At 35.1% G+C, this 17,358-nt stretch overlaps 1 protein-coding gene across 3 annotated transcripts in view; it reads right to left on the minus strand.

Annotated features, from left to right (window-relative positions):
• Positions 1-13,048, minus strand: part of LOC114298466 (alpha/beta-Hydrolases superfamily protein) — a 44,459-nt gene extending 31,411 nt beyond the window's left edge. For 2 of the 3 annotated variants that reach the window (XM_028243035.2, XM_028243033.2), the window contains exons 1-8: positions 12,670-13,048; positions 12,313-12,355; positions 11,878-12,015; positions 8,517-8,598; positions 8,287-8,390; positions 7,921-8,047; positions 7,739-7,833; positions 7,256-7,379 (exon numbers count right to left, since the gene is read on the minus strand). In XM_028243035.2, the coding sequence (XP_028098836.2) occupies positions 7,256-7,379; positions 7,739-7,833; positions 7,921-8,047; positions 8,287-8,390; positions 8,517-8,598; positions 11,878-11,918 (573 nt within the window). In that variant the 5' untranslated portion in view covers positions 11,919-12,015; positions 12,313-12,355; positions 12,670-13,048. The remainder of the gene's footprint in view (positions 1-7,255; positions 7,380-7,738; positions 7,834-7,920; positions 8,048-8,286; positions 8,391-8,516; positions 8,599-11,877; positions 12,016-12,312; positions 12,356-12,669) is intronic. The other variant, XM_028243034.2, reaches the window with a different exon arrangement.
• Between the last annotated feature and the right edge of the window lie 4,310 nt (positions 13,049-17,358).

Here is a 17,358-nt window from a genome sequence, read left to right on the forward strand (position 1 = left end):
TCATTCCAATTTCCACGTCGCCGCTTCTTTGAATTGACTCTTCCTTGAGCTGCTTATACTCTGCATCAACTAATGTCTTCTAACATTGATGTCATGTTTGATTCACAAAACTAATAGTGAAGTATTAATAATCCTATTAAATTAGTGTGGTATTCACTATCCAATTGAATTAATATCCATTGGATTAATAATCTCACCCCTACCCCATTACTAATAATCCTACAAATTTGTTGGATTAATTATCCATTGGATTAATTATCCTAAACCAAAATGTTAAAACAAACATAGGATAATTGGGTCCACGGATTAATAATCTAATCACATGCTCTAATCCACCCAATCAATTCCTTGCAAGAATTTCAATCATAGTATTAGCCCAAAACTATTTTGGCAACCCGACATTAATCCTTATATGCCTAGCTCATTCTAGGATTGATGATGATCTATACATGTGTTATGCAATGTCATTCTAACATGATTTTTCCAAACAATTGTCGTTAATTAACTAATTTTGTTCTGTACACAATATTTTCCAAAATCTCAAACAATGCACTATCCACCAAAGGCTTTCAATTTGTCTCATTCTCAACCAAGGCTTTCAACTTATTAAAGTCATCAAACAAATCAAATTCGTTCTTTATAAAGCAAATCCATAGTTTACAAGTAAAATCATCAATAAAAAACAAAACAAAACAAAACAAAAAAACCACCAAGAGACGATACCTAAGATGATCTTCATACACTAGTGTGTAACAACTCCAACTGTTCAACTTGTGCAGTTTCCCAACTTTGGTGGAATCGACCTTTTTCTATTTTCCCACTATAGTATTTGCAAAAATTCATGTCCAAATACTTCAAACCTAACAACTTTCCTCACCAAAACCTTAATCCCTTTCTTGCTTATACATCCAAGTCTACGATGCCACATTCTTGATTCAACTTTCAATGATGTTACTACAATCACACTATGAGTACTTGACGTCACACAACCTTTTTGTCATGAGCTACCACCATAACTCCTTTGGTCATCTATCTATGAGTTGGTCGACTAAAATCAAATTATTCTTCAAAAAAAGACACGTGTCTGAAACCCATGATCCTCAAGATTATTCACTTGGTTACTTTATTACGGGAAATTCTATTTCCACGCACTTAATTACCTCAGTGCACATCTTCTCTTAGTACACATACTTATTAATTTGATTATTAATTAATTTTCTCAATCCACACACTAAAAGTTACAATTATACCCTTCACTCATAATCATTGTACACACACCACTCAACTCTCCTTTCCACACACTTGTTGAGTGACCTTGCTTCCAGATTCGTAAACCCATTGTAGACCCACGTGAAGATCATTCAAGACCACAGTGTGAAGTGAAAGTCCTCCATTGAAGACCCTATTGAACCTCCATTAAAATCACCACTGAAAACCCTCCAAAATATTGTTGAAGATGAGACATCTTTCCATTTTGTTATTGCATTTACCATTTCTAGATCTCTGTGCACTCCATTGCCATAAAACCATCGGGTTTTTTTTTTTTTTTGGTGTTATTCAATTTGAGGATTTCGGCACTGGTTTTTCAAAATTATACATTTAATTCGAAACTTAACTTCCAAATAAAAGTGATTAATTCGACAAATTTGTTCCAAAAAAAAAAATCAACAGTTGATGTCCAAATATAATAAAATAATTCAGCAATCGATATCTGAATATAATGAAATAATTTGGCACTGGTTGTCCGACTGGAAAAAATAAAAATAAAAATAATTTCTCTACACAAAAAAACTAACAATTTCATCACTAATAGAGTATAAATCTAGAGATTAAGACAATATGATAGATGTTATGAGCGTATTGTTTTGCAAGTAATAGAGGAGTATAAAGTGTGTAGCAAGTAAAGTGGCAACAATGGAAAAATTAGGGTTTAGTTTTTTTTACTCAAAAGGTGTACTTGAGATATTTTTGTTTTTAAAATATGTGAGAATATTTTCATATAATATTATTGGTGCTAGTGGATGTCCATTATGGTCATTTTAGTTTAAGGTATAATTACCATTAAAATAATATTTCATAAAGTGTGTGCATTGAGATAATTAGATGTGTGGAAATAGAATTTCCCTTTTATTAGGTCTCATCAATTCTAAGATACTCTTTACCGAAATTACCTTGTATCCTACGAAGCACGAACACTCAAAATAAGCGTCATAGTGGTGTCGGACACGGAGACACGCTCTGGACACTAGGAGACACGCCATTTCGTGTGTTTCGTGTGTCCCCTTTTTTTTTTTGGTATGGGAGACAGTGGATACACGGCAGGGGACATGGCGAGAAGAAGAAAGAGAAGAAGAGATCCAAAATCAAAAGAAAAAAAAGAGAGAAGAGAGAAAAGAACCTGTTCATCGAGTGACGTCCTCAGTCGATCTCCATCTCAATCTCCATTGAGCTCCATCTCAGTCGATCTCCATCACCGAACGACCTGGTAAGTAGTAAAGCTCTCGTCTCTGTCTCTCTTCTTTCTCAATTGATCTCCATCTCTCTCGTCTCTGTCTCGTCCCTCTCTGCTCTGTTCTCTCTGTTTCACCTCTCGCCTCTCGTCTCATTGTCTTCTATCTCTGTTCTATCTCGTTTCTCTCTCTTCTCTGTTGATCGCATGGTTATATATATATATATTATATATATTTTAGTTTATATATATATTATATGTCTTCTCTTTGTCTTCTTTCTTCTTTATTTTTTATTTATTTTATGATTAGATATTTATATATATATATATATTGTATATTTTAATCTAATTTTTTCTTTACAAATTTATATATTGCAAATTTATTTTTATCATATATTTAATTTTTTCTTTATATAATGTTTATAATATATAGAAAATATGTTTATAATGTTTAAATGTAATGGTTTTTATATATACATTAAATTAATATTACATTTTATTAATTTTGATTGTTTGATAATATAAAATTAATCTACATAGCAAATACGTAACATGTATATTTAAAAAATAAATAAATAAATAAATTTGTCGTGTGCCCCGCTGTGTCCGTGCCCCATTTTTTTGAAATCGCCGTGTCCCGTGTCCGTGTCCATGTTTCATAGCTTGTATCTAATTATGCAGCAGCTCCTTGTGTGAAATGACATACCCAAGTCAATCACCTACAATTCAATTTGAGTTTCTAAAGCCAACACTAATACATTAGAATGGTCTTCATCTAAAACATTACACAATCCTTGTCACCTTGGTTGTCATTGTCATGTTTCTTTAGTACTTTGCAATCTCACCTTATGTAACCCTTCTGGTTGCAGTTGCAGCACTTGCCATCATGCTTTGGTTGATCGGCCCTTTCCCAACCTCTATTTGCTTGTATTCTGTATATTGTTGCCACCTCTATTAGGTTTCTTGTCACTGTCATCTGTAGCCAATGTTAAACCAGAGGTTTCACCGCCATCTTCTTGTAGGTCTCTTCACTTAGAACAAACCAACAACATTACCAAGCCCGTGAAATTTCTTAATACAACAACTAAGGTGTTTCAACTCTCAAGAAGACTTCATAACAGTGTACAAACCTTAACTTCATCATGAAATGAGATATCAATGAAATTGTTGATCGACTCAACTCAATCATAACTTCTCATTCAAGCAAATTGAACAAAACAAACCTTATTCCAAGACCTGAGCAATTACACAAACATACGAATCTAGAACAGAAAAAAGACCAAACACACAAGAATAAAAAACAAGATTTTCGCAATTCACTCAAAAAAAAACTTATGTCCATGGTGTCACTGCATCTTCCCTATATTCTCCAAACAAACATAGAAGAATTACAGAAATCTTACAAATCCTCACAATCTCGCCCAACTCTCTTTATAGATCTAGTAGTCTCTCAGGAGTATAGACCTCTCAAGATCAAAACACACTACTCACAATAGAGTAATAGAGTAGAAATAATTCTTGTCCCAAGCTCACGTAGGACTACCAAGATTAGAAGTATAGTTGCCAAAATCGAGTGGGAAACTACCATTCTTGTCACACAAAAAAAAGGCAACCTCATTAAAGCAGCCTTTCACCCTGCTCTAGCAGCCTTCTATGCTAGGCAACCTACTAGAGCAACCTTTGACCCATCTCTAGTGGCATTCTCCACTAGAGCTCATTATCAAGCAAAGCACATTGAAAATATTTACGTTAAAAATATTGCTGTGCACTTGAGCGGCCTAGGACCTAGCTCAAGCAGCCTCCACACTAGATTTCCACACAACACATCTTGTCACCTACCCAAGCAACCCAAGTACACGTTTGAGGGGCTTCATTATAAGCAAGCTCCATGCTCCTTATATCCACATCAAAGAGGACTTACAAGAGAGAGATTCTAACGAATGAATAATCCACATTCTCTTATCACTAGCATCATATCTCAAAAAGACACCGTCAAGAATAGATAGAAAAATAGGTCAACTCATTGGCCTCATGATAGTTAAAGTTCCTAAAGAATTAAAATCCAAGAAATTGAGATCAAATAAGATGCCATATAAGCAATAGAGACATTGCGACAATAATTTAGGCAATACAATCAGGTAACAAAAGATCAAACAAAACCCCACAAGACAATGACCCGAAGCTACTCTAGGAAGTACCTCATATCTACATTAGAGAACCTCTCTTCCTGCCTGAAAGAGTTAAAAAAAAAAAAAATTCTAACCAATCTGTTATAAACCAAATTTGCCTAAAGATTAGATCAGGTGAACCAAGCAATCAATAATGAAGGATCAATCAAATCACACTCCCAAATAAATGCATCACAATCTCTCATACTTCTACTAGCCCTATACCTCTTGAGTTTCTCTAAAATAAACCTAATGATGTTGGAATCAAACCTAAAAACCAATTGGGAGAGCCTTGGCTAAATAGACCAGCCACCTCATCGCATAAAACTTTTCTCAATCTTGGGCTATTGGGCCTATATACACCCATTAGCCACCATTCATTACTATCAAATTCCTAAACCTAATAGACACAAAAACTTCCCCCAAAACTCTCGCCTCTCACTTAAAGAAATCACTCTTTCATCCCAAATAAGTGAAAACAGGTGCTGATGTACCAAATGAAGTTGAAGCAACCGAACTCTTATATCTAGTGCCCCCCAAATATTCTTCATCAATTTCCAATAAAACTTTCAATTTTTGTTTCTTGAAAAATTACAATATCCTGATTATTTTGTTAGGACCACTTCATTGCATGAGGCTTTGATATGCAATAATGAATTGGAACAAATAGCAAATGCAAATGAGTATTGCTGGCAAGTATATCTACCCTTTAGCATCAAAAGAATGGCTCATAACTAAATTGTTTAAGGTGTTGAATTTCGTCTGTAACATCTAAAGTGAAATAGTCCGGTATTCAATGCGTGCAATGGGGAAAACGGTGTATATTCTAGTGATTTTACAAACTAAAAATGCCATCATCCCTTTTGTAAACAAGACTTGCTAGGAACACATTCAGCAGCACGTGTATACTTGGTATTAAAGGCGTTACAGTTTGTCCAAAAAGAAAAGTAGCCAATGTGACATGAAGCATTACCATTATCGTACATGGAACAAAAAATAGGAAGGAAGCAAACCAAATTCTCTTAGAAGTGAAATAGCAAGTATAGGCATATATAAATGACATTGTTGGAATGTATAAGTAACCAAAGTTGATAGTGATTTTTGCACTTCATGAGATGAATAACAAATAATTAAGCCCTCGTATGGCAACTTGATGTTTTAGCCAAAAAGTCAAAAAGTCACTAAAAAGCCAAAATATCAACAAACTACACAAAAAAGTCAAAGATTCCCTTTCCTCTCTACTTTTTGCACCCGAAAGGAATTGAAAATGAAAGAAGTCCCAAGTTCAAGTTTTGTCATGGCTATTTGTTCCGATGTTATATTTGTTAGCCAGCACATTTGGTTAGTAGCTCGTGTGCCTTGTTCAATTCAGTTTGAGAATTAGTTTGTCTCTCAACAAGCAAGAGAAGTTGCACATGTAAGAGGGTGTCGAAGCTTGATATACATTAGTGAGCCCGTTACCCAACAACTAAGCTTTTGTGGCAACTGATCACCAAATATGGTATTAGCTATGATATAAATAGAGGAACCACCCTTAGGCAAGCTCTCCCTCCCTTGTAAAAAGTGAACAATATGAAATTTTCCTAATTATAGCATTGTAGAATGGAAGTCTTCAATATTTCACCATACAAATTATGATATGTAAATCTCTAGGTTAAAATTGTTTATGTACACCATATACATGGAACACTTGTATTAATGGACCCAAAAATTGCATCAAGAAACAATTAACTTCTGGGGGTACATGCAACTAACTTCATACAAGTCCACTAACCTAAGGGAGAGGGGGAAGGGGGTGTTGAGGGTTGAAGTCCAAACCTAAAGAGCACTCTTTCAATACCTTTGCACCACTAGGCTAACGGGCTAGCTCAAGAAACAACTTTGAACAATAGGTATTTATCAACTTGATGAAATATGAAAATTCATCAAGAGCTAATATCATAAGGTTGTAGCTATACAAAAGCAAAATGGTCATAAATAAAGATAATGGTTGCATGAAGAGAGGGTCTCAACATGTATTCTCACAATTTTTTTAAATGACTATTCTACTCCAGGAGGAGGGAGAGAATGATCATTCTATTTGGCAACATATTATATTATATAAGAAGGGAGCATCTGGAAGAGAGGGTTGACATTTGATCACTAATAGCACTGAGTGAAGGGGACTTGTCCTAAGAAAAACAAATAACTCCAATAATATGCAAATATATAAACATAATAAATATATTTATCTTAATATATTCTCAGTAAGAGTGGTTTTGATGTAGCAGGAAGGTTGCTCGATTGTCACATGGGCGATGTGGGTTTGAAACACGAAAACAGCCTTTCCACATGCAAGGAAAAGTTTGTGTACATAACCCTTCCAGACCCTGCAATGACAAGAGCCTCATGCATTGGGTTGCCTTTTTTTAATATATTACAAATCATATAATAACTAACAAAATAATAATAAATATTAATAAAAATAATTATTATATTATTTGTACAACATCTACTGACGTATGGCACTCAAGATAAATGTCTCTTCACATCTACTGATGTATACACGATATATGCGTATGTATAATATATATATATATATGCATGTAAAATATACATATATACACACATGCACACATATTCAAAAAGAGACCCATACTGTAAATTTTGGAAGCCGGATTTTGTACACATCCACAAGTTCCATCATGAGATCAAATAAGTTTGAGAAGGCACTGTCCAACACCATTCCAGCTATAGATGGGTCTTCTGCTCCATAAAGAAGACTGCATTACATCAAACAAAATCAGAGTATCACATTTCTGGAGTCTAATATTACATGATACAACAAGAAAAATGATTACCAACTAATGCCTCAGACATAATTTAAAACTAAAATGGTTGTCGATTTGATTGGTCTGCTCTTGTATTTACCATCAATGGCCTCAAAAAGTTTTAATTTCAGGAGATTGACTTCTCCAATATAGTGTGTATCCTTTTGTGCAAACCAATGAGCATTTCTAACACTTGCCATTGTAGGTGTTACGTTGGCCAAGCTTTCAAAGATGTAGAGAATTGCGAACAAAGGCAATTATGATAAACAAACATAATAGTAATTGGGTGGAGAAGGGACAAGATGTGATACCTAGTGACTGCACCCATAGAACGTCCCCAAAGACCGATGCACGATATTTGTTCATTGCTTCTCAAATAAGACACCACAACCTTGAGATCATCTTTCTGGCATACAGATGAAAAGAAACCAACAAGCTTCACAAACACATCAACTCAAGGATAACATTAACACGGAGAAAGAGAAAAATGCACCTCATGCCAACCAAGGCTCACATAATCACCATCAGATAAGCCAGAACCCGAAAAATCAAGAGTAAATACAGTAATATTGGATGGAAGAAGAATTACAGCAGCCTCATTTGCATCAGCCCTGCATCCACTGCAAGGTCCACAGGAACAAAATGATTAATTTTCCACCTCTTAATATGTGAAGCAGTATTCATAGAGACTCCAAATTCTTTCAGAATGTGATATAAGCAATATATCTTCTCAAGCAAGGAATAATTTGAGAACAATATGCATACATTACACATACAAGATTCACTAATACTTACGAGTGCTCAATCCACAGTCAAGTATTAAATTTTCTGGCAATGAAATATCGTGATTGTGACAAACCTGTTTCCATGGCAGTATATAACACAAGGTAGAGGAGTGTCCTCCGGGAAAGGTGAAGGCACATAATGACTGCACTGCAAGGTGTGGCCTCTTTGATTCCTTAGCTGCAAATATGAAATAATACATAGTCTGCGAAGCTTAAAACCATAATAAATATGAAACAGAATGTGTATTGTAAATAGGTAGTGGCAATGGAAGCTGAAAGTTTGGTAATGGATGTCCATACTTGCCTCAAGGTCCTGTCTTTTGTATTTTCTGCCCGCGAGAGTAAAATCCTTTTCCCATAAATACTGATCTGGATTATAATCCGCCCTGCATGTCCAGCATATAGATGGAACAACAAATACAAGGAAGATTAAACATTGAGAAACGCTAGCAAAACCTCATAGATGTTGCATAACATTAAGCTACAAGTTAATAACATGAGAATGTGTGGCACCACCATTTAACGTACGAGATGAGAGAAGTGGTCGATCTAATCAGCTATTTGCAAAGATTAATGACTAATTTGTTCCAGTCAATTGGTGCTATTGAACAAGGACCACTTGAAAGAAGGTTTTTTGGGCTAGTAAGAAAACCTGAAGCCTTAAATAAAGCAACTTGGGAGAATCTTTTTGGGTTAATTTCACTTTACTCCCATGTGGTTTACCTTGAAAACACACACTCCTTGAACTTCAAACGCAACACTTAAACCTTGTGTTCATGACTATAAAGAGAAATTATCATTTTTTTTCAATGCATTTTAACAAAGAGAATAATGCACACACTTAGAAATTGACTGAATGATTGGGCAGCAGTTTTTCCACCATATTGAATAAATAAAAGGATAATATTGCCCTTGTTATACCAGGCCACAGAGTTGCAGCATCACTGTCTGCTACTTTTTCTTCATTATAATTTAAGCATATAGTTGTGATGAGGACAAAAACGGCAATTAAAATGTGCATATTACAAAGGAGCAGTATCGAGCAATGACTGGAAAACACATTCAGAAGTACAAGAGAAGGCTCAATGATCATCTTCAAGTCCTAAAACTACCTGAATTGGGATGCCCTAAAAAGTAGTTCCAAGGTTTCAAAATTGGGAAATGAGCTTCAAGATGGGTAACATAAAATTGAATCAACACCAGATCTTCTCAATGATGTTAGTCCTCAAAAGCTGAGAAATCATCATGAAGTAGATTTTTCTTTGGAATATGACATTGATAGGTTTTCTTTTTCTTAAAAACTGGTACAAGTGCAGATATGTTTCATTGACATTTGAACTTTGAAATGATATTTTTTCTTTATTCAAATTTGGAAAAAAAATTGTAGATCAATTTATGAACCTAGTTACTTGGATTTTGGGCACAGCATCACTCATAGGATAATTAAAGCTTATGAAAAGCTAGCTGTATTGTTGACCTTGCTTGTTACCTAAAGGAATCCCTTGATTTGGGGTCATTGGCTGCAATAATGACTAATGAGAAGAGGTTTAGGCCTAGAAGCCAGGTGGGGTGGGTAAGTATAGGCCCCAAAATCTTGTCATATTTATAGTTTTGTTTTTGAAGCTTACTGGTGTTTTTTCTTTTCCAAGTGAGAAGGAAGGTAAGTAGATCACTTAAATTGATGAGGGGTGTTGCAATTCGTACAAGGAAACCGGCCAAAGACATGTTGTCATGGAAGAGTGTCAATAAGAAGATAGTATTCTTCTTCTTTTTTTCCTTTGTTAAACTGTTTTGAATGAACTTTGTTGTTAAAAGGATTTTACAACATAGATCTTGCAATGCAAAGAGGTAAATTTATTTGTAATTTCAGTATAGATTAAATAAGCTCTCTCACAAACTTGGACTAGCTCTGCCATAAAGGAAAAAATATATGGGGGGTCTTCTCTAGTTGGTGCACCTGCTTCTATCTTGAACAACTGGACTGATGAAGGCTCTTCTTGATTGGGGTGAGCACCTATGTTTTGGCAGTTTGTATATGTTCAATAGACTTAAATTCATGTACGTAATTTAATCTTTTTACATTCCTCGTAAGCAGCATATGTGTTATCACTTTAGTCATGATCACAGGGGTGCAAGTGTCAGCTTTTGAAGTTCAAGGAATTTATCTGTTTTCAAGGTAAACTGAAACTAACAATCTTTTTGATAAGCAAGATAAATTGTTTTAAAGGCATTACTTTGGGGGTAAATTCATGGACCTTGAACCCCAGCAGGGTAAACAAAACATTGCCATTGTTGACGAGTCGAATAATTTGAGGAATGCACATGGTAAAATCTATGATCTCAAAAATGCTAGTCTAAAAAAAAAGAACCCCATGAAGGTAGCACAAATTCCAAATAATTAACTTTTTCATCCTTGTATAGGAAATGAGGCAATATTATATCATCAAACCTAGAGGTGTTAACAACAAAGTTACAAGGCAAAGATGGTAAATAGAAGGATGACTTGTCATAAATTTTAAAATATTGCATAGCCACAAACTGACTTCTATATGAAGAATTAATATTTTTAAATGGTAATTTGATCTTTCCTTCTGAAAATGTAATGTGTGGATGGGAAATGTATAATTTTTTTTCACAATTTTCAAATTTCAAGAGTTAGAAAATTTGAGGAAGACAAAAATAGACCTAGAAGATTAAGGAAATTAAGGATGGATTCAAGTTGCATTTGGATGTAGCTTTAAACTTAATCTTCACCCAACTAGTCAAAAGACAAGTTTGCCCATGGTTTCCCATTAATTGTCGGCGGAAATAGAAGCTTTTAGACATCACTTACTCCCTCTACGGAAGGCACAAACAAGAAGGGCTAAGAAGATCAGAATCACTTGGGTATTAAATGAACGGCTGACTCTTGGTTTACATATAGACCTGTCGGCATCTTATCTATAATTGATAAGACAAGTCCTTCAGAAGTGTTGACACATAACGAAACATTTTTTTGAAGATAACCTGGATCTCATTTTAGACTGCACAGCAAAGGCACAAGCCAACACCAACCATCCAGCTTTGAACTAAAACTTCCTCTTTGATGATAGGATAAAAAACTATAAATAGAAACTAGAGAACTCAAACAAATACAGGCTTCCAAAGGGGAAATATTTTATGTCTGTTCTTGTAAGGTTTTATCGCTATTTGACCTGTAAAAATGACATAGACATGCCACTTCTTGAGTAATCCCATCTTTCCCATAACAAAATTCATGGGAACCCCCAGACTCTCAATCCTAGACACCTTGAACAAAAAAGTAATACACATCACGGAAGTGAATTCTTCAAAATAACAACCAACAAGGCAAGTGACAATTATCTATTCGGCAAAAAGAAAACGACAAGGCAAGTGAAAAGTACAGTAATGCCCTTACTATGGTTTCTTTCAGTGCAACAGGTAGCAGTCTATTTAGTAGCTCAAGACATATAGGATATATATATAGTTAACAGCAACATTCAAATGTAATCAGAAGCCAATAGGTCCAGCAAGTGAAGCATTGACAGGTGTGAAAAAAAAATAGAGCAAACAAATGCAAATAATCAGCTGGCCAGGCATGCAATAGATATCGAGCAAAAAAACACTAACTTGTCACATACAGAGGGTACAAGAGATGAATATACCTGGGCGGCCGAATGACAAAATTGATGAATTGATCTATCATCTTGCACCCAGATAGAGCTTAAAACCCACCTCGCCCGATGAAAGATCAACAAGAGTAGAGCGCCCCTGGGAGGCTGGAATTCAATTCTCAGTCCTTACTGTAACAGAAAACCCTTGTGGTAGTTTGAGCTTATGCACATAGAGGGGAATAAAATAAATTTTCCAAAGGCTGACTCTTAATATGGAAAATCTGGTCTCCAAAATCCCAAAATTTCAAGAGCGAAATTGGATGAGATGGACTCAAGTTGAGGCAAACAAGGATAACACCAAAATACCCATTTTAGTTTTTGGCAAGCATTGTTAGATCCATTCTCAAATTCTCAATAAAAACCAAACTTAAAGAAGTAAAATGTGAGAGAAGCCTCTGAATCTAAAAGCTCAAAGCATTACAATACCCTTTAAAAATGGGCCATTTCTCTGAGTCTCCAGGTCCTCCATCTGATGAAAGACAATAATAAACATATAATAATCCATTAACAAGGCTTTCTGACAAGTATGTTGCAAAATTAATCCACAATAAAAAAAATAAATAAATATAAAAAATAATAAAATAACAATTTAGAAGGAAAACAAAAAACAAAAAAATCAACTGAAAAAGTTCATCCCATTTCCACCATGCCCAATTTCAGATCTCAGAACTAGCCATACTTTCATCTAAGAAAACCCAGTGAAATTCTTTATGTAAAAAAGACAAATATATATAGGCAAAAAGAAAATGAAGTGAAAATAGAAAGGGTCAAGGGTTCCGATACCTGGCAAACAATGAGAGGAATCAGAGAAACTGGAATATGATTGAGGCTTGTTTGGTGATTTCAAGATATCACCATACCCAGAAGAAAGTAGACTGGAAATGTGTTTGCGAGTGTGATAGAGAGAGAGAGAGAGAGAGAGAAGGCAGTGACGCCGAGATCAGGAAGATGGAATGAAATGAGTGAGTTGATGAGAGCTCTCTCTCTTTCTTTGTATTGTTTCCTCCTCCCAATTAGCTCGAAAGAAGCAACTCTCTCTCTCTCTATTTCTGCGAACAAAAAGCGATTAAGGCCAAATTTCACATGGATTAATGTGCGGTATACCCTGGCATCACCATCCGTACAGTTAACATTTTTTGAAAAAACAAAGACAAATAGCGTTGTTTATGAATAATTAGGAGGTGATTTGGATCGTAGTCACTTTTTTTTCTAGAAGGTTTTGCATAATTATTACTAGAAAGCTAACTTATTCATTTTTTAATTTTTTTAATTATACCACCTCTCTATTTTTTTATATATATTTTTTAAAAAAATTAAAAAGTCAACTTTTAACTCTTTTTTTTTTTTTTTTCTAAAATAAGCTTCAATTGTAACTTTTGAATTAATTGTTAAGTAACATCTAAACCCAAAAAAAAGGCTAAAAATTAGGAAAAAATTATGACTTTGGTAATAAAAGTTACAATTTTCATAATAAAAATGATCGGTAAAGTTATAATATGCACTTAAACGTTATGTATAACTAAAATTATATTGAGACTTGAGAAAGAGTTTTGAGCCCTCAAAACTCATACGAATTATGTCTTGGAGGGCAATAAAAATTCAAAAAATATTCACCAATCAACCTTATCCCGTCGGAGAAATAATAATATTATTGGCTTCAATGATCAAAATGAGAATTGGGTTTTTGGGGAATCTGAGATCGAACTTTTTCTTATTAGTTACTTCCATGACCTTTTCACTACCAACACCTTACATAAGTTTTTGAACTGTAATACCACTCTTTGTTTTCCAAAGTTACTAGAATGTTTGCATGATTTTCTTGTGGCCATTCATCTACTATGTAAATCAAAGTTGTTCTTTAGACTTTCAAACCTTGGAAGGCTCCTAGGCCCAGTGGTTTGCATCCGGGTTTTTTATAAAAATGTTGTTGTAAATGTGGTTTCTCATGCTTTCACTACTGGTAAAATAGATGCCATTCTAAACCACAAATTTTTTGTTCCTCATTCCCAAATTAGATAAACCTGAATATGAGACCCAGTTTCAACCCATTAGTCTTTGCAACATTATTTATAAACTCAATAGTTGTAATGAGACTCAAACCCTTTCTCGATGTCCTCTTCAGTCTTTTCCAAGCTAGTTGCATCCATCATAGAGTAGGTATTGATAATGTAGCCATTGTTCAAGAAGTGGCTCACTCTTTCAAGGCTAAATCTGGTTCGGTTGGCCATATGCTCATTAAAATTGATTTGGAAAAAGCCTACGATAGCCTCGAATGGAGCTTTATTCGAAAAAACCCTCTATGTCTTCAATTTTCCTCCAAAATTGATTGAGTTGATTCTTTCTTGTATCTCCTCTTCCTCTAATCATTTTCAATGAGGGGTCACAGAAACTTTTACTCTCACTCGAGGTATAAGGCAAGGAAACCCATTATCTCCTTATTTGTTTATTGTTTGTCTTCAATACCTTTCAATAGCAATTTCAGAAGCTTGTAACAAAAAAACAATGGAAACCCATCAAGATTTATAGGTCCGGTCATAAATTCTCCCATTTATTTTTTGTGGACAATCTTATTCTATTTGGAGTGGCTAATAAGCAAAATTGTTCTTGTACTTTCGACCATTTTGAATGATGTTTGTAACTTTTTGGGATTAAAAATCAACTTGAACAAGTCCAAAATCCTTTTCTCAAATAACCTAGACTTGGATAAACAAGTTTTCTTTGCAGATTGCCTTCAAATTCCCAAAACCCAAACCGTAGGCAAATATCTAGGCTGGCCCATTCATTATAATAGACCCAAGGCTAGCAAATTTCAATTCATTATTGATAAACTCACCACCAAATTGTTTGGCTGGAAATCAAGAATTCTCTCGTTAGCTGGGAGACATACCGTCATCAAATAAATGAATTCTGCTGTTTTAAACCACATCATGCAGTGTAACCACCTCCCAAAGTTTGTATCTTCTACTATTGACAAAATCAACAAGGATTTTCTTATGGGGTTCTACTTATGAGAAACACAAGTTACATATGATTGGGTGGTCAACCGTTACTAAACCTAAGCAACATGAGGGACTATGCATCTGTCAGACAACAATTGTCAATAAGGTTGCTATGGCCAAGCTTAACTAGTGGCTAGCTACTGATACTAACTCCTTATGGGCTAGGGTTCTACAAGCCAAGTATGCACAAAATTCTAACAACAGGCCATCTCTGTTTTGGAGAGGTATGGAAAATGGTGAATACCTATTCCTTTTAGGCACTAGCATCCATGTTCAGAGTGGCCTCAACACCTCTTTCTAGTGGGACAATTGGTTAGGTCTTGGTCCCATTAGAAACTCTATGATGGGTCTCCTTAATTATGAGGAGTTTGCTAGTAAAGTAAGAGATTATTGGTGGAACAACTCTTGGCATCTAGAAAATATCTCCTTTAATCTTGCTTTTAGCATAGTTCAATGCTTAAAGTTTTCCCCCCAATGGTTTGGTAGTCAACCTCGATCAAGTCACTTGGAAATTCACAACAGATAGGTACTAGAGTCTGCACCTCTTACAAACTAGAACTAGGTTTGGAAAATCCTATGCACTCCTAAAGTTATTCACTTCTTTTGGCTTATTTTGCGTCAAATAATTTGCATCGAATTCCTTTTTTTCATCAAAAGATGGTAAATAACAACCTTTGTGAATCATGTGGTAGCCCTGAAACCAACCATGCTTGGAGATTGTACTACGGTGCTTGATTTTTGGACTATAATCAGCATTTCTCCATTTAATCTTCATTCTTTTTCTCTAAGTCTGGTGGAGTGGGTGAAAGCAAATTGTTAATCAAATTCTCTCTATCATTCATCTTTAAAGTAGTCCATTGTATTTTCCCATGCTTGCTAGGCCATTTGGAAAAACATAAACACCAAACCCTTTGCCACCATTTAAGCATCAATCTTAAAACGTTTCTCTATGTTAACCTAAGCTAGGGTTGTGTACGGGTCTATACAACTCGGGTAAACTGATCGACTCGATTCATGTTCGATCAATTTCGAGAAATCAAATGGTCGGCTGCACTTTTAAATACATACATAAATCAATTTTCAAGTCGGATTAAGGTTTTACATTTAAAAATTCCATTAAAACTGAATCGTCTGACCAATTATAGTCTCTTATACCTTTCATATGTCATCGTTATTTAATTGATGCTGATGAAATACAATTATATATGTGGTGGTTAAAAATTGAACCACCAAGCTCCAACAGTTGTTGAAATCTTTGGAACCTACAAGCACTCACAAAATGTGAAAGGTCTGGCTGGGAAGCAGACTGGGGACACTCTGATACGTAAGTTAGTAAGCAAGTAGACAAATAGCAGAATGTGTGAGTATAAGTGCAAGTAGGATTTATTGTGTACCTTAACCATGGAAGTTACCTTTATTTATACTTTGCTCCTACTAGCCGTTGTGGGTTGTTAGCCTTCCTCTTACTCCTCACGTCAACCCCATTTCTTGAGGGATCATGTTCTACTAGGTGCGGATTTCTAGGAATTAGTTGGGCCAAGGATTTAGGAACACACCTTGACTAAGTCTACTCCTCAAGGGCACATTTCTCGTTCCTTATTTCTGGTCCTAAACCTTCATACTAGAACCTGGCCTCTTGGACCTAGATCTCTGGATCCTATACAACAAGTCTTTTGGACATATTGAGACATTATTTTGGACCTAAACTTCTAGTCCTGCTTTGTTGTAGCTCATTTTTGCCTCCCACTGTATGCATACAAATATCTTAAAGAAATAATAAATTATTTTATACTCCCTATACATCATAGTTGTATCACTCCAAATAAGTTTTTTTCTTCTTTCTTAATAAGGTCATCAATCAGTCTCTCTCTATTCTTTTATTCATTTGTTTTGTCTCATTCTTATCTATTCATCAGAGAACATTTATTCTTTCTAACTTTTCTATCTCACCCTTCAAACACTCTTCTCTTTCTAACTTCTCACTCTTCAACTTGTCTTTTCTTTCTTTTCACTGTCTAAATCTTCTCTCACTATTGAGACAATGAGAATGTGGAGTTGAGATTATGAGCCAGCAGCAATCACCGAGATCATTATGATGGCGGCGACAACAATTAAATTATGGCTGTGGAAGAGGTGGTGGCTATAAGATCGAAGGTAGTGGAATAATAAAGATAAGATCTACCTTCTTGAAAGCCCATAGTTTATCTCTTCTTTTAAATCCCTAAACCTCGTCTCTCGCTATGATTTACATTGGTTCTTTGTTGCTTTGATGTTGAAATTACCTTTGAAGAAGACGATGGCAGTTGTTACAAGACTGATCGAAAAGCTAACTGATTTTCTTCTACTTGATTTGTTTGATTTTGAATCATTAGTTGGTCGGGATTGGATGGCATAATCTCTAACCCAAAGGTGTAGTTCGAGTAACGAGTAACTCAGAAAACTGATCTGAACCCACATGTACACAACCTTAGCC

This window comes from Camellia sinensis, chromosome 9 (assembly GCF_055761805.1).
Source record: "Camellia sinensis isolate YWXY chromosome 9, ASM5576180v1, whole genome shotgun sequence".
NCBI classification, from domain to species: domain Eukaryota; kingdom Viridiplantae; phylum Streptophyta; class Magnoliopsida; order Ericales; family Theaceae; genus Camellia; species Camellia sinensis.